General features: G+C 36.6%; 1 protein-coding gene across 1 annotated transcript in view; it reads left to right on the top strand.

The window, feature by feature from the left end:
- musk.S (muscle associated receptor tyrosine kinase S homeolog) overlaps nucleotides 1-19334 on the top strand; it is a 70623-nt gene that overhangs the window by 34405 nt on the left and 16884 nt on the right. The window contains exons 6-11 of the mRNA XM_018243737.2: nucleotides 2033-2157; nucleotides 2297-2456; nucleotides 3369-3375; nucleotides 5504-5767; nucleotides 15820-15989; nucleotides 16996-17019. Coding sequence (XP_018099226.1) covers nucleotides 2033-2157; nucleotides 2297-2456; nucleotides 3369-3375; nucleotides 5504-5767; nucleotides 15820-15989; nucleotides 16996-17019 — 750 coding nt within the window. The remainder of the gene's footprint in view (nucleotides 1-2032; nucleotides 2158-2296; nucleotides 2457-3368; nucleotides 3376-5503; nucleotides 5768-15819; nucleotides 15990-16995; nucleotides 17020-19334) is intronic.

Genomic DNA, 19334 nt, shown 5'->3' with positions numbered 1-19334 from the left:
ATTTCATTTTTACATGATTGTCTTAACGCATGAAGATCCAAATTACAGAAATGTTCCTTATCCAGATAACCCTAGGTCCCGAGCATTCTGAATAACAGGTCCCATACCTGTATAGGTACTCACGATCCTGTTTGGTGCACCTGAAAAATATTTCTTTCTACCGAATAACCGCACTCACAGGTCTTATACAAAAAAAAAGTTATTTATTGTCACTGTTTCAGCCCCTCCACTCGGGCCACTCGTGGTTCATGAAGACAGGAAGACAGCCCGAGTGGAAGGGCTGAAACGTTGACCATAAATAACCTGTGCAAGACCTGTGAGTGCGGTTATTCTGTGGAAAGATATATATATATATATATATATATATATATATATATATATATATATATATATATGCCTTATAAACTCTCTCTGAAATGTATCATTATTCAGAAAATTCAGTTTTAAAATGGTAAAGTCTGGATTGTCTCATTGTAGAGAACTCAACATATGTCAGTTCATAGTGCCCCTACGTAGTCAGAATTATATTGTGTGCCTGCAGGAAATGGTTTGGGCTCTACTGACATGCTCTCAGATGTTACCACTAATACTTCCTCATATAACACAGCAGTGAACTGTAATACCCTTGATAATATGTCAAAGGTGTTAGAAATAATGTATTATTATGATTTATATATATTTGCATTCGATGCATGTATCAATTTATCAAATATACTATTGCAAGTAAAGTGGCCAACAAAGTGAATTATGGGCTCAGAGAAATGCTGTACATGCATGGTATACAAAGAATGAAACATCAGATTCAAGCTGACAACAAAAATGCTAACATGTCATTTCAGGCAGTAATAGTAATGTATGTACTGACTGGGCTATCTTAAAATTAGTTTTTAACTTATACTGTGGTATACGGAAGGTGCTAATATGTTTTGTAAAAAATGACAGAATTAGCCCTTTTAGGGAACATACCACTGTTACAGGAAATGGGAGACTTGTTCTTAAAAACTTGAAACTGGAGGTCCACACGATCTTGCAGATGAACACAGTAATAGCTTTATTCACAGTCACCAGCTAAGCTTCTAGAGTTTTAGTAGTTTTATATATTTTATATATATGTTCATTACTAGTATTGTGTGCATGTGTAAGAGTCTATTAAAGTGTGCTAGACACATCATATTCAACATTATTTTTTAAAGGGGAACTATCGTGAAAATGAAAATGTAATATAAGCTTCAGCATACTGAAAGAAGAGACTTTCTAAATACAAACAATTAAAAATTCTGTACTGTTTCTGAAATAATCAAGTTCATTTCACTATTCCTCTCTCAGCATCTATTCACTTCATTCTCTCTTCATGCAGGAGTTGGGTGTCAGATAATCATTGACAGTTAGATCCAATATATATTATAGGGGGTTTCCTTTTGCCTAGAAGATGTATTAGAGCTCACTCTATTAAAATGACCAGAAATCCTGTCTCTCTGCATGCAGAATTTGTGCAAAAGGAAGTCATTTTTTTAGATTCTGTATGTACTGGAATCATTTATTTGAATGAGCTCTAATTCATCTGCTAGGAAAGGAAGCCCCCCTATAAGATATATTAGATCATTCATTTGACACCCAAATGAATGAAGAGAAACAGATGCTGAGAGAGGGTTAGAGAACATAAACTTGATTTTATTGTATTTTTAAAGCTTTCATTATCCTGATAGATCGCGATAGTTCCCCTTTAATAGAGGATAATATAAAATATTTCTATTTTTGATATGTAATATATTGTTGTGACATGTGGGCTTTAAAAAAAACTTGCATATTTTTTTAAAAATACTTTATTATTAGATTATTATACTTTTTTTCAATGTCTATAACCTTGTGTCAGACAAAATAGCGGGAAGATTTTTAAGCAATGCTTTCCATTTGATTTAGTGGTTCAGGAAGGTCATGTAGACAAATACAGATCATGAGATAGAACAAAGAAGATGCATAAAGGATTTCTCTATACACAGCAAGCTCACACTATTAAATCTGTTCCCATTAGTGGTTGCCCGGATCCTGAAGGCTCCTGAGTCACAGAATGTAACATTTGGGGCAGAAGTATTTCTACAGTGTACAGCCTCTGGCCTTCCAGTTCCTTCCATCCGATGGTTTGAGAATGGAAAATCAGTAAGTGGCCTTTAGATGAGAAGATCAATTTTATGCTATTGATTTTTATGTTTTTTAGATTAAATCCCAAAATATGCTTCAAGATGACAATTTAATAGAATAAACTTTTTATTTTGCATTTTACAATGGCTAAAATCAGGTTCTATCTGAATTGGTGGAGGAAAATATCAAAGATGGAGTAATCTCCTCAAAGTTGCACGTAATTGCTACCAGACCAGGACTATTCACTTGTATGGCAGATAACAAACATAGTGGCAGTTTTGGCACTGCAAAAGCCGCAGCAACAATCAGTATATCAGGTATGTTCCAAAGAATACTGATATTATTCACAACAGATCTTAATTACAATACAAGCTATATTTCTCTCTTATTACATATTTATTTTATTGTGATCTAGACTATGTAATTGTAAGGCAATCTGCAATTGATCTTCATCTTTTGTGGTTTTTAAATCTCACACATATTCTAATTATTATATACTTTGTGCAATTTTTTGCATGGTTATATAATATCATAACAAATAATTTCAAGTGCTTTTCTGCCACTAAGTGCCATAAGCCTTCATTAAAGCTTTCCACTCAGCATACAAATATGGTGTTGTTATTTTTTTTAGGAATTATTAGCTGCTACTTATGTTGATTAGAAATGTTAAAGTTCCCACCAGTTCTAATTATTTATACACTTTGTGCAATGGTTTGCATTGCATTTTTCAATGAACGCTGCCTGCTGTTTAAATTCATCCGGTCACTAAAGGGTGCTGTGGCTTGAAATTCAAGCAGTTGAATGGCTGAAAATTAGGACTCCGGGGTATTGTGTTTCCCTAAGGACATCCCTAAACTTTTTCTAAATAAAAACATTGTTTTGCATATTCTAGATGAAGGGCATAATACCTATGTAATTAATACCTCTCAGTTTATAATATTTACAGGGATTTCTTTTTCGTGCTATTATGCACAACTAAATGTTGTTGGATATTCTCCAGTTCCTCACACTTCATAAATAACCAAGCTCAACACCCTCTAAACTATACGGGCCCCCGTCACCTGTCCAGCCCTCAGCCAACTGCACCCTCACAGAAAGCAAAGCAAAAGAGACCAGTTTATTCTGCTCATTTGGAGAGCTGAGGCCGGTAGCAATGTTTGAACTAATGATTTTTCTCTTTTCCTCCCAATGCTGGTGGTCTGTTACTGGACTGTGCCCTTTTCCTGTAGAATGGAGGTAAGATGTCATATAAATATTATTATTACTGTATCTTTTGAGAGTCTAGCGATTTAGCAGACACAGTGCTATATTTAGGGGGGATTCCCATTAACATTGCCACGATTCTGTCTTTACAACCCTGGGTGTTGTATGTAGCCTCTACAGTCTTTAAAAGGACAGGGAAATGCACTGTCAAAAAATCTGCAACAAATATAGAAAGCATAATATTTTGATTAAACATTATATACAGGTGTATATGTTTCTTTAATAGTTTTTGTGTGCAGGTCATAAATATGCCTTATCTAACACCAAGTGGCTTAACGGATTACAGACAGATTGTGTTTTCTTCAAAGAAAGTATTTTTGTAGTAAATATAAAGAATATATAAAAATATCCATACCTCAGCTTGTTACAAATAATGTTGTTGTATATCATGAATATGTACTGTATGTTTCCACATCCAAAACTATGCTTGCTTGTCTTAATAAAAATGTATGCAACAGTGGTATAATTAGATATTACTGGGCCCAACGGCAAATTATTTTTAAGGCACCCAAAATGTCTAGAGGTTAACTTGTTTTTTCAATATTTATTGAAATTGTATATTAATTAGGGTCTGCTTCTTCTGTAATACACCCCTGGTATGAAATAATAGAAATACTGCTTTGGTAATCTTCGGGTCTTCTCCTGGTGCTCTGGCAATTTCCATGAGTTTCGGCGCATGCACAGTTGTTGCAAAACAGAAAGTAGCTCCAGCTGCGCATGCGCCAATGCGGCACTTACTACTCGAATATTACCGAAGAGAAGAAGACAAGACAGAATCTGCACCGGGGGTAAGTAAAACTTAGGAGTAGGGTTGCACCTGTCCAGTTTTGACCCAGACAGCCTGGTATTTTGAAGGGCTGCCTGGGTCAAAACTTCCTGCCCGGTTTTCCAAATAAGGAAAACCAGGCAGGATTGCCCATGTTTGACACTGAGATCGGCCAATCGCCGATCGCTGTGTCATAGCCCCGCCCTCAACGTCACTGCCATCCACATTACAGTCCTGCCCCCTCTGTGTCACAGCCCGCCCCCTGCCCGGTCTCCACCGGGGGAAAAGGTAGCAACCCTACTTAGGAGCATTTGTCCGGGCAGCAGCTAGGCTGAGGGGAGGAGGGTCTATGTAGGGTATGGGGGTAGGGTTTTTTAACTTTAGGGTTTGCTTTAAGGAGCCCATCATAGTTCAGAAGTGCATTTAGCAGTTGTGCCTGTACATAACTTTGAAGACATCCACATGATATTATGTGTGCAATGTAAGAGACAGCTGTGCAGTGTAAGTGTTCGATAACACTAAAATACCTGCATTTCTGCATCTCTGAATGATATGGGAGTGGAGGACAACCTGTCCCTCTGTTCTGAAAGCAATTTCTGTTATTTTTGTGGTTGGGTTACATAAATAGTTCATTAAACCAGCAAACAATCACATATGTCGTAATCTGCTGGGTGACGTTTTTAAAATGTCAAAACATTTGATATATGTTCTTGTGACAGAACAATGGTAGCCTCCATTAAGGGACATATTTATCGAGAATCAAATTTGTGAAAAAACTCAAATCTATGTAATTTATGTCCTGAAAACTTGAATTCATCGAGTTTTCAGATAAAAACCCTCAAATCAATAAAAAAAAACGTGAGCGTTGCTTAGGACAACCCCCATTGACTTCTACATTATCCAGCTTTTAGATGGCAAATTTTACTCAAATTTACAAGGTTTTGGTGCCTAATAAGTACCAGACATTGGAGCTTTTTCGGTGAAAAATATTAGGTTTTGTAATGATATTTTGTAATGATATTGCCCCTTGGTTGCTAGTTCTCTTTATAAGTGTGGCCCATGTATATTATCAATATGTTGCTACAATGATGGCCTTATTCTGCAGACTAACTGTATTTACAATATTGTATTTAAATTATTATATTTAAGACTTCCATAGTTTGGTGGTGCCAAATTGTAGCAACACTAAGAAAAACGTATAGCAACCAGTCAGCAGTTAGTTTTTACTGGCCTAACTTAAAATCGGTTCCAAAAAAGACTATAGACTAGTGCAAACTTTGCTTCTGCCCCATAAGTTTTATATATTGTTTTTCTAAATTGACTCTCTGTTTGCAGGTTGTACAAAGGGGATGCCGGCTACTGCACTACATATAGAGGGGACATATGTAGTTCAATACTTGCAAAGGATTCCTTGGTATTCTTTAATTCATCTAACTCTGAACCGGAGGAGAGCCAAGAGATGCTTGCTCAAACAACCTGGAATGAACTTAAAACTGTAAGCTCCTTTTGTCGACCTGCTGCCGAAGCTTTTCTCTGCAACTATTTCTTCCAAGAGTGTAACCCTACTGGAGAAGGGCCAGCTCCCAAACCAATGTGCAGGTAATTAACCAGAGCAAAACACAATAACTGTGCCTTTTAATGAAGAAGGCTTAAAAGACAGGGATTTTATGATATCAAAACTAGCAGGTACACAGAGTTGATGATATACTGTATCTTTGGCAATAGATTTTTTTTTTATAGTACACCACATTTTCAGTTTTTAAATTACGGGCAAATATATACAGTATAAATTATTTTCTGTATTTACATTTTAAGGTGTGCACACTTCACATTTCCCTATAGTTTTCCCTTTCTGCTATCCTTCTAACCAAGAGCTGCAGCTCATTTTCATGCTGGCAAACTCTGGAGCTACCGCCACCTCCAGACCAGGCAGTAGCTCCAGGATATCCACAGCACCCTGCATCAATCGCCACAGTTCAGTTGTGAAAGAATAGGGCACACACGTTGCACAGTGAACACCAGAAATTATACCAGCTATCACCAGAAATAACACCAACCAGATGTCGAAAATATTTGGCGCATTTATACACGAATTGCAGTGAAGCACATGTGCAATTGCATCAAGCAAATCGTCTGCCTGCACCCACAATGCTGCATACATTCAGGGAAAAAAGGTGCATTGTATGGCTATTGCATTTCATATTTATATAGATAAGACATTTATTTTTTGCAAGATCAAATATATATCATGATTTGTTTCTTGCTGTTGTTTTGCCTGCTGTTTACTTACTGATCAGCTCTTCTTAATTTAGCTATGCTATCTGCTTGTTTGAAAATCTTGGGTATAATCACACATGGCAGTGGATTTACAAATAGTACTTATCTATAAGTCCTCAGACACCACAGTATGAATCTTATAATAATATGGTTGGCAAATATGATTTTTTTGATTTCAGATTTGATGGCAGTATCACTCAAAACATGTAAAAAGCATTTTTAGGATGTATAGGCTCAGACTTTATGTTTGTCATCTACATTGATAACATATTCATGGCACAGGATGCTGGAAATTCAGAACAGTTTGTTTTGTACTGTAGTCTAGGTATATACTGTATACATTATGTTGGCTGCAATCTGTTTTTAATCCCTGCTATCTTGCGATTGCATATCTCACCATTAAGCAATATAATACTATATGAATATATTTTAAAGATTAGACATATCACTTTTCAGACAGACATCCAGAGTTGCACAATATTTCATTTTCAGAAAGTATCTCTTTCCTGTTCATTATGAAGTTGCTCTCTGTGGCATTTCTGAAACATCAAATGCGGTTTTTCTTATGCAGTCCTACAGTCACAGCATCCTGGATTTACCAGCAATTTTGTGTGCTGCTATTATGCGGTATGGCCTATATACTGTGTATACATATACAAAGAATACAGTAAAAGAAGCTTCAATGGCTTCTAATGTGATGCCTTTTACTTAGATGGTTCCTTTAAGTTACTAGCCACCAAATACTGGTAGACCATATCACTAAGTGCAGGGACTGAAATGGGCAAGTATTTATATGAAATGGGCATGGATAGACATGTAGTGTCATTTCTATAAATTGTAATTTTTCAAATAATCCGTTCATCTCTATTGTTGCTGCCATATACTACTCTTCTACTTGTTATTCTGTTACAATAGAATTGCACACTTATGTGTTGTTACTTCTTTATATCTTAAGGGTTCCAGTAATATAGCAGTCTTTTCCATCAGTCTCTCTTAATGTCCATGTCCTTGGAAGTTCCGTGAAAGATACCAGACACATGATAGCAAGTGAAGCGGGGATGACCCCTGCGTGTTTAATTACGTCAAATGTACATTTGACGTAATTAAACACGCAGGGGTCATCCCCGCTTCACTTGCTATTGTGTGTCTGGTATCTTTCACGGATCTTCAAGTAGGAGAGGCGCCGACCCCTCTAACCAGCACCGGGCTTGAACTAAGAGAGAGGTGGGGAAAAGAGGACCATTGGGAATCATGTCCTTGGAAGCACACACTCAAAGACTAGATCTAAAACATGCAAGTCACACTGGCACAATATTTATTTTCACAAATGTATAGTTTTACTTTTAGAACTTACCAAACCTTTGCTACGAATGGGTTGTTAAAACTCAAAGTCAGATTTATACATATGTTATGACCAGAGTCTTTAACCTCCTTTAAAATAACAACTCTTTTTTTCTGAATTCATTCCTAATCATAGTGCTGGAAAAGTTTAGTTGTGTTTTATTGTGGTCTATGTGTCAGCCTGCTCAAAAGTACAAGAGGGTGGAGGCATAACTGGGCAGACATGAGCAGTGCAGAATACCAGCATCATAACAGTTAAGCTAATTAGCTGCGTTTCTAAGTCTTTGTGCCATCACATCCCTAGGGTTACAGATACTAACACCAGGGATAAAATGCTATATCCATTGCAGAAAAATTAACTGCATTCAGGACACCAAAGAGATAACAATCTAAACCTGTTCTTCACAGGGAAACCACCATATATTATTACTGCATGTGGGCTTGGTACTGCATAATATATGAAATGTCCATAAACTCCAGTAGATACAGTTTGTATTTGCAGTTTCTCCTTAATGTAAGTCCTGGAAATTCTGTAACATATTAAAAAAGCTATTTTAAACATTGTGAATAGCCAAAACAAGATTTAGATTTACATTTTAATGTTGACAGCTGCTGTTTGACCTTCTTGAAATTAGGTGTTGGTGTCATTCACTTGTAAAGTGGGCAGTTTTCCACCAAGCTCTCACCTAGGTGGTGATGAGCAGTGATGGGCGAATTTGTCCGGTTTCACTTTGACAAAAAATTTGCGAATTTCCAGCAAAATTCGCAAACCGGTGGAAAATTCACGAAACACTGCAAATTTCCACCTGCCAAATTTATTCGCACCTGTCGAATTTATTCGCTCATCACTAGTGATGAGGCCAATGAGGTACAATAAATAAAAAGGGAAATTGATAATTTAAAAGGTCATATATGTTTTGTGTCAAAGCTAAAGCCCTGATTATAACATTTTGAATTTCCTTTATATGTTAAAGCCTTTTCAAACACGAAAATTCTAGAAGGAGTAAATGCGCAAATAATTTAGTACCCTCTTATGATCCCAATTGTGGCTGTAAAATATGGCCAGATTAGGATGATGATATTAACACTTGGGGCAATCTAACAGTCAATCTGAAGAGACCACAGTTAACAGTAGGGGGCACATTTACAAAGCTCGAGTGAAGGATTCGAATTAAAAAAATGAATTTCAAAGTGTTTTTTGGGCTACTTCGACCATCGAATGGGCTACTTCGACCTTCGACTACGACTTTGACTACGAATCGAACGATTCGAACTAAAAATCGTTCGACTATTCGACCATTCGATAGTCGAAGTACTGTCTCTTTAAGAAAAACTTCGACCCCCTAGTTCGGCAGCTAAAAGCTACCGAACTCAATGTTAGCCTATGGGGAAGGTCCCCATAGGCTTGCCTGTGTTTTTTTGATCGAAGGATATTCCTTCGATCGTTGGATTTAAATCCTTCGAATCGTTCGATTCGAAGGATTTAATCGTTTGATCGAACGAATAATCATTCGATCGTAGGATTAGCGCTAAATCGTTCGACTTCGATATTCGAAGTCGAACGATTTCAGTTCCTAGTCGAACATCGAGGGTTAATTAACCCTCGATATTCGACCCTTAGTAAATCTGCCCCTAAATGTACCGGTTCCCAAGGCACATATCACTATTTATCACTAAAAATTCTCCCATAACTCAAAAATATTAAAAATCCATAATGTATTCAAAAATATATATTAAAAAACATTCAGTATAATATTCCATCTTAAGCGTCTCATATCCTCCGGTACCTACTCATCCTTTAAATGGCTTGCATAAATATACACCCCCTTGGCTTTTTGTCTATTTTGTTATTTTACAACCTGTAATTTAAATGTTTCTTAATCTTATTTTATGTTATGGTTCTGCACAAAATAGTATAAGTTGGTGAAGTGAAATGAGAAAAATATATATAAAAAAGAATTAAAAAAAAAAAAAAAATGGAAAATTGGCATGTGCATTTGTATTCACCCCCTTTGCCATGAAGCCTCTAAAAAATTTTGGTGCAACCAATTACCTTTAAGGGGCAGATTTACAAAATTTCTAAGTATTTTTTGGGTACTTCGACCATCTAATTGGTTAAATTCGATCGAAGTCGAACGATTCGAACGATTCGAAGTAAAAATCGTTCGACTATTCGACCATTCAATAATCGAAGTACTGTCTCTTTAAAAAATACTTCGACCACCTACTTCGGTAGATAAAACCTACCGAAGTCAATGTTAGCCTATGGGGAAGGCTAGGCTAGGCTTGCCTGTGATTTTTTGATCGAAGGATTTTCCTTCGATCGTTGGATTAAAATCCTTCGAATCGTTCGATTCGAAGGATTTAATCGATCGATCGCAGGATTTGCGCAAAATCGTTCGACTTCCATATTCGAAGTCGAACGATTTTAGTTCCCAGTCGAATATCGAGGGTTAATTAACCCTCGATATTCGACTCTTGATGAATCGGCCCCTTAGAGTCACTTAATTAGTGAAATGAAGTCCACCTGTGTGCAATCTAAGTGTCACATGATCTGTCAGTATAAACACATCAGGCCCCAGAGTCTGCAACACAACTAAGCAAGAGGCATTACACCATGAAGACCAAGGAGCTCTCCAAACAAGTCAGGGACAAAGTTGTTGAGAAGAACAAGTCATGGTTTGGTTATGAAAAAATATCCAAATCTTTGATGATCCCCCTGAGCACCATTAAATCCATCATCTTCAAATGGAAAGAAAATGGTACCACAACAAACCTACCAAGAGAGGGCCACCCACCAAAACTCACATCTGGGGCAAGAAGGGCATTAATCAGAGAGGCAGCAGAGAGACTGAAGGTAACCCTGAATGCGTTGCAGATTTCTACAGCAGAGACTGGAGTATCTGTCCATAGGACCACAATGAGCTGTACACTACATAGAGCTGGGCTTTATGGAAGAGTGCACAGATTTACCCCGTTACACGGCGCTGATCGAAGGAATCACAGGAGACGGTAATGCTCAAATTTCTTGTGGCTTTATTTGGCACATCTAGTGAGCTTCTATACCTATTTTTGGTGTTTATGGAAGAGTGGCCAGAAAATAGCCATTCTTAAAGTTAAAAATAAGAAGGCACGTTTTGAGTTTGCCAAAAGGAATGTGGGTGACTCCCCAAATGTATGGAGGAAGGTTCTCTGGCCAGATGAGACTAAAATTTAACTTTTTGGCCACCAAGAAAAGTGCTATGTCTGCCGCAAACCCGACACATCCCATCATCCCAAGGGATGTTTTTCAGCAGCAGTGACTGGGAAACTGGTCCGAGTCGAGGGAAAGACGGATGGTGCTAAATACAGGGATATTCTTGAGCAAAACCTGTGTCAATCTGCCTGTGATTTGAGACTGGGTCGAAAGTTCACCTTCCAGCAGGACAATGACCCGAAGCATACTGCAAAAGCAACACTTGAGTTGGTTTAAGGGGAAACATTTAAATGTATTGGAATGGCCTAGTCAAAGTCCTGTCAATCCAATTGAGAATCTGTGGTCAGACTTGAAGGTTGCTGTTCACAAGCAAAAACCAAACAACATGAAGGAGTTGGAGCAGTTTTGCCTTGAGGAATGGGCATAAATCCCAGTGGCAAGATATGGCAAGCTCATAGAGACGTATCCAAAGCGACTTGCAGCTGTAATTGCCGCAAAAGGTGGCTCTATAGGCTTTAGGGGGGTGAACAGTTATGCACGCTGAAGATTTCTGTTATTTTGTCCTCTTTGTTGTTAGTTTCACAATAAAAAAAAAACATCTTCAAAATTGTAGGCATGATCTGTAAATGAAATGGTGCAAACTCTCAAATAATCAATTTTAATTCCAGGTTGTGATGCAACAAAACATGAAAAATGCCAAGGGGTGAATACTTTTGCAAGGCACCTTTGCATAGATTAATCACCTATGAGTAAGTACCAGAGGGTACGAAACGCATAACTGTATATCTTAAATGATGGTTTCTTAATATTTTTGAGTTACGGGAGCATTTTTTTGTGATATCTACAGATTAGGATGATTCCAATGTCTCTTAGTCTAAAGTTATATCGGATGGCTTGTGCAAAGTCATTAGTCACAGAACGAATTAAGTTTTCAGTTGAATAAGCTTTAATTTAATAAAGTAGAACCCCAATTTTACATTTTCCATAACTGACACTGATGTTGCAGTCCCATTTAGGGGAGCCGCCCTTTTTCTTTCAGAAATGTAATGTTTTCATGGAATTTACGCCATTTTGATGCAGTCCAGTGGGAAATGTAAAATCTGTTTTAACTGAATTTCAGGAAAAAGAGACCAAATCAGCAGCCAATATCTATTCAGCATCAGATACTGTAAGTTGCAAACAAATCAAATGTTAAGGGAAGCATACAATCTAACTATGGGTATCATAATGGGACTAGAATTTGGCATCTTAAACAAAGCTACTGTAGATTAAAAAAATATTTAAAAATCCAAATATAACCTTGGAAATGAGGAAATGAGGCACAGAACTTTCTTTCAGTGTATATTTCCAAATAAGGTATCAATGGGTTTTTATCACTTCAACAACAACTTCTAGCTAATACGTGACCTTGCATGCCTGGTATGTTGTATAAAGGCCAGTGTTAATGAGGAAGCTTCAGATAGTTTACTATATAAGATCTTCAGGTCATACATTATGAGAACTCAAATAACCACCCGCACTTGCTGTTCAAGGCTTTTCCCATGGAACCTGTGTCAGGTGATAACCAGCAGTGCGCAAAACTCTGTAAATGTTTGTGGAACAGTAGATACTTGTTGACGTATGAGAAATATGATATCCTGCTATTTATCTATCTACCAAGTCCACTGCGTGATTTACAAATTTCAATTCAAATTTCTTGTAAGAATCAAATATTTATTTTAGCTGAAACATAAGAATTTGACGAAATTGTCTATGGAAAAAAAAAATTTCCAATGCAAGTTTTGGACACAATGAAATAAAAAATAAAAAAAGATTCAAATTCTTTTTATGATTTTTTTTTCAATTGAAAATGTTATATTTGGATTTTTAAATAATTTTTTGTAATCACTTGCTAATTAATAAATAAGCAAACATTCAAATTTTTTAAAGATTAGAGTTTATTCAATTTAGAAACTTTATACACATTGAAATTATAATATAGAATCCCATATGTCTGTGACACTGACGTTTCTTTTCTCTCATACTATCTTAGAACTTTTGATTACACAGTCCAAACAACAATTTCCAAACTACATTTCCTTTCAGATGGGGGTTGTTGGGGATTGTAGTCAACAGAAATCTAATATTTGTGTTGTCATTGAAGGGATGTAGCAAAAAAAATGAATTGAATAAATAAAGACATATCAATGAGAAGCTTGTACGCTTCTAATTGGAAATGGATGACATTATAGAGCACTGTAGATGCATTCAAAATTTCCGCCTGTCCGGAATCAAACATATACAGTCATATGAAAAAGTTTGGGAACCCCTCTTAATTCTTTGGAGTTTTGTTTATCATTGGCTGAGCTTTCAAAGTAGCAACATATAACATGCCTTATGGAAACAGTAGTATTTCAGCGGTGACATAAAGTTTATTGGATTAAAAGAAAATAGGCAATTGCATCATAACAAAATTAGACAGGTGCATACATTTTGCCACCCCAACAAAGATATTTCATCAATACTAAATTGAGCCTCCTTTCCCAAATTTGACAGTAGGTAGCAGGTGTTTTTCTTGGAATCTGGTGTTCTTCTTCTGCCATGAAAAGTGCTTTTTGTTATGACCAAATAACTAAATTGTTGTCTCATCAGTCCAAAACACTTTGTTCAAAAATGACTGTGGCTTGTCTAAATGAGCTTTGCATACAACAAGCAACTCTGTTTGTGGCGTGAGTGCAGAAAGGGCTTCTTTTTCATCACCCTGCCATACAGATGTTCGTTGTGCAAATTGCGCTGAACTGAAGAATGATGTACAGATACACCATCTGCAGCAAGATGTTCTTGCAGGTCTTTGGAGGTGATCTTTGGGTTGTCTGTAACCATTCTCACAATCCTCCACATATGCCGTTCCTGCATTTTTCTTGGCCTGCCAGACCTGGGTTTTACAGCAACTGTGCCTGTGGCCTTCCATTTCCTGATTACATTCCTTACAGTTGAAACTGACAGTTTAAACCTCTGATATAGCTTTTTGTAGCCTTCCCCTAAACCATGATACTGAACAATCTTTGTTTCCAGATCTTTTGAAAGTTGCTTTGAGGATCCCATGCTGTCACTCTTCAGAGGAGAGTCAAACAGAAGCACAATTTGCAATTGGCCACCTTAAATACCTTTTCTCATGATTCTCATGATAGCTAATCTGACCAATTTGGTGTTGCCAGTAATCAGTATTGAGCAGATACATGCATTCAAATTAGCAAAATTACAAGCGTACCCACATTTTTGCACAGCCAGTTTTTCACATTTGATTTCATTTCATACAACTGAATACTGTTTCACTAAAAAATCTTTGTTCAGAAAACACCCTAGTACTCCTGGGAAGTGAAAGACATACCGCTGTTATCTTTTTTATTGAAAGTGAAGTAAATTATTATGCAGGCTGAGAGGGATTCCCAAACTTTTTCATATGACTGTATGAACATTTTATTTAGCATTGATATGACAGAGGTGCAGCATAGCCTACACGACGCCAACCTCCATTCCCTATTATAAATACAGGTACAGGTGTGCTTAAACATATGTTCACTCAACGTATTTCTGTTCATGCAGGCAAATTATAATAATCAGTTCATTGAAAATATGTATACATATTCTAGATAAATATTTTTTAGGGAACAAAATCTTGGTTGCCAACTTCCTTTTTATTACAGATATGTTTGAAGCATATACAAATTTAAATTCATAAGTAATTTAAGACACACTAAAGCACACTGAATGCTATATAAGGGCTCATGTATGTCCAAAAGTGCAGTCAGCAAATTGCAGGCACAATTTTGTATTTTTTCCCAGCATTCCAGTGTTGTTGTGGTCTCAATAGGTGATGCACCTGGCACAATTGTGCCAAATATTTTTGAAGTCTGTCAAGCATAATTTCTGGGCTTTGGCACACAAGTAATACATGTTCCCTATTCTTTTGGTACAACTGAATTGTGAATGATGCAGGCTGTTGAGGAACCCCTGGAGCTACCACCTGGTCTGGAGGTAGCAGTAGCTCCAGCGCTGAATTCATAACAGAAGGCAGGATGGACTGAGCAGTTCCAAACACAACTACAATGAGCTGCAAGGAGTACATTTTCACACAAGTATCTTTAATGAAAGGAGTTTAGGTGCTAGTAATGTGCAGCCCAATACCCGTGGGACCCAAGGATTTACAAGCGGGTCGGACGGGTTTGGGCCAACCTCAGTGCACCTTTTCAGGGTCGTGGGTGGGTTCGGGTTGAGCTCCTCTACCTGTTCTCCCTGCCCACGACCTTACACTTCTGGTTTATAGGCAAGCACCAGTCCTTATGTGACATCATCGGATCGCAGGTGTATAAATAGAGGGGGAAAGTCAGGTGTGGGCCGGGAGGGTAAGGATCAAGGTTTTCTCGACGCACACATTACTCTTAGGGGTAACTGATTGCGTGGAAATTTTGGGAACTGCAACTGCACTTGCAGAGGTACATGAACCCTATAATTTTGCACAGAAGTGTATGCAGTGAAGTTATAGTCATCTCCCAAAAAATGTACAAGAATGTGAAATGTTCAGTAGCCAACAACAAATTTAATTAATGGATTATTATATCCCTTTTTCAACATTTGTTCACCCAGTGGAGCTTTTTTTTTTCCTTTTTGGCCTTGGGGTGATCCTTTAACACTTGGAAATCATTACAGGCATTAACCCTTTTGTTTAACATGCAGTTGGCTTTCACCTGGAGGGTTGTCTTTGATTAATATAGGATAGATTTACCAAAAGCATAGCTAATATTCCAACTAACAGCCCCATACCTTATATGTTCTTCTCTTAAAAACTCCTTTGCAGAGAACACTGCATTGCAGTAAAGGATCTATACTGCTTTAAAGACTGGCTCTCTATGGAAGACAACTCTCATAAAGGAATTTATAAGCATGGATTAATGTTGCTTCCTGAATGTGATAAACTTCCAAGCGTACAAAACAACTCAAAAGTTTGCACTCGGATTCCATTTTTTGGTAAGAAACACTACAGATTTAAGACTATTATAAGAACTACATATCAACACAAAGTGGTTGGTGGTTAATATCTGGCCACATAATTTCCAGTTCCTGACTTCCTGTTTGTCAGTACCTGAGTATTTGATGTGACACATCATCAGAAAAAAATACTGTTAACTCTTTCTTCTGCAAGAGAGCAGGGCAGTGGCACCTGGACCCACACCCCCTTGGGGTCCACCGGCTCCACAATACAGCAATATCTCTGCCAGAGCTTAAAGGGGTTGTTCACCTTACAAACACTTTTTTCATTTCAGTTGTTTTTAGATTGTTCCCCAGAAATAAAGACATTTTTTAATTACCTTCCATTATTTATTTTTTTACTGTTTTTCCAAAATCTAAGTTTAAAGTTGAATGTTCGTGTCTCTGGTGTTTGAGTCTGGCAGCTCAGTAATTCAGATACAGACTCTAAACTGTTACAATTTTGCAACATTTAGTTGATACATTTCTCAGCCGTATCTCTGGAGTATTAGCAACTATTGTATCAAGTCTAACAGCTGCCAGTAATATAACCCATAGATTCTGCTCAGCAGGGACACAGATAAGAAATGTATCAACTAAATGTATCAATTTAGAACAGTTTACAGGGTCAAGTTTCTCTTAACTATCCCCCTCTCAGCATCTGTCTTTCTTGATTGACAGTTAGGTCTAATGGAGCTTTGAGGGGGGATCATTCTGCCTAGAAAATAAATTAGAGTTTACTCATATAAAACCAACAGAAATCTTCTCTACATTCAGGATGTGTGCCAAGATCAGTTATTTTGATTTTATGTGTGCTGCATTCAAATATAGACTGAGTTGTAATATACTGTATCTGCTAGAAAAGGGATCCCCAAAACATATATTTGATCTGACACCTGACTCCTATGTTCTCTTGCTAACTAGCAAAATATTCACAGTTTAACAATAGTCATTAAATATTGAAGAGTTACAAAAATAACTAGACTTTGCCATTTTTCTTTTGTAGAACTACGAAAAGAGAATATTACACGTAAGTTCTTCATAAATTTCCTAAATGTGTTTTTTGTTAGCTGGATTTGGTATGAAGTAATTGTAATTATTTAAATCTGTGAAACATTGCAGAAAATGTCTGTGCTACATAAATTACAGAAATCAAACTTTAAATAGTATATTGAAATACATAGTATTAAACAGAATGAATTTAAATATATATATATATATATATATATATATATATATATATATATATATATATATATATATAAATATTTAAATTCATTCTGTTTAATACTATAAGCTTATAGTAAGCTTAGGGATAGCTCTTATATATATATATATATATATATATATATATATATATATATATATATATATATATATATATATATATATATATATATATATATATATATATAAAGAGCTATCCCTAAGCTTACTATGTGTAAGCAGCTCATGGATGGCTTTACAGGGGTTCTCCATTAGAGAGGGACAGGCTAGTGAACCACATTATATATTATATACATTATAAGCATATACTGAATTTATATCATGAGGACTGTCTTCACTTGTCGTAATGCCATTTGTATTGGATTAGCACAATATTTTCCACTCCATAATGAGGTACCAACCAATGGGTTAATTTCCTTTCATGATTTTAACAAAGCAACCGCATAATTAGTTGCCATTGGTTTACAATAGTACTAAATGAGCCATAATAACTTTTTATTACAGAAATATTCACTTGAAAGTATCTCTCTAGCCTTTAACTAATTAAAATTTCAGTACATATAAAAGCATACCACATAAAGCTGTATGGTACATTTGTAATACACCATGCATGACTTATTTATTATGATATACAGCTGTGTTCAGAATAATAGCAGTCTGACATAATTAACCTGATCAATCACTGTTTTTGATAGTAATTATATTTCTACATGGCAAATGATTTACTAGTAGGTGTAGTAGAGTAATAGAAAACCAACATACACAACAATCATGACATGCTGCTGATAACTGAATCATTAATTGAGGCTTGTTCAAAATAGCATTCAAAATAATAATAGCTTGTTCCAAATAATAGCAGTGTGGAGTTCAATTAGTGAGGTCAGTCATTAGGTGAAAAAAACTGGTGTCATTAATGGCCCTTATTCCTATAAGGAAGGAAGGCAACAAATGTTGTGCATGCTGGTTATAGTGCTTTTATCTTTGCAAATCTGTAAAATGGGTCATTCCAGACATTGTTTAGAACAGTGTACTTTGATTAAAAAGTTGATTGGAGAGGGGAAAACTTATAAAGAAGTGGAGAAAATGACAGGCTACTCAGCTAAATGATCCCAAATGCTTTAAAATGGCAACCAAAACGTGAACAACATGGAAGAAAACTACTATTCAAATGGATAGAAGAAAAGCCAAAATGGCAAAGATTGAGCCAATGATCAGCTCCAGGAAGATCAAAGAATATCTAAAGTTACCTGTGAGTACTGTTACAATTAGGGGACTATGTGAAGCCAAGTTATCGACAAGAAGCAACAGCAAAGTCCCATTGTTGTAAAAAAGACGTGTGCTGAAGAGGTTACAATTTGCCAAAGTACATATTGACTGGCCTAAAGAGAAATGGTGCAATATTTTGTGGACTTATTAAAGCAAGATTGTTCTTTTGGGTCTAGGGGCCACAGACAGTTTGTCAGATGACCTCCAAGCACTGAATTCAAGGCACAGTACAATGTGAAGACAGTGAAGCACAGGCATCATGATATGGGGATGTTTCTCATACTATTGTGTTGGGCCTATTTATCACATACTAGGGATCATGGATCAGTTTCAATACAGCAAAATATTCGAAGAGGTCATGTTGGAAATGCCCTTGAAATGGGTGTTTCAAAGAGACAACGACCCCAAACACACCAATAAATGAGCAACATCTTGGTTCCAGGCCAAAAAGATTGATGTTATAGAGTGGCCAGCCCAATCCCTGGACCTTAATCCAATAGAAAACTTGTGGGATGACATCAAAAATGCTGTTTCTGAGGCAAAACCAAGAAAAGCAGAAGAATTGTGGAATGTAACAGGTGCCAGAAGTTGGTCTACTCCATGCAACACAGACGTGCAGCAGTTCTAAACTAAATATTAGTTCAATCAATATAACTTCAATGATTCAAAGGAAAGCAAAATCTTGAAACATCTTGAAATGTTGGAACCGTTTATACAGTAAATATGAGTTTGTAAAGAAGAATGCCGACACTTCTATTTTTTGGAACAGCCTAATATTCCCTTTTCTTCACTTTCTGTAAAGGAATAACACATATTTGATCAATGCAGTGTTCCCAGTGTATTTGCATGTAT

This window comes from Xenopus laevis, chromosome 1S (assembly GCF_017654675.1).
Source record: "Xenopus laevis strain J_2021 chromosome 1S, Xenopus_laevis_v10.1, whole genome shotgun sequence".
Taxonomy (NCBI): Eukaryota; Metazoa; Chordata; class Amphibia; order Anura; family Pipidae; genus Xenopus; species Xenopus laevis.
This window is presented reverse-complemented; position numbering and strand designations above follow the sequence as displayed.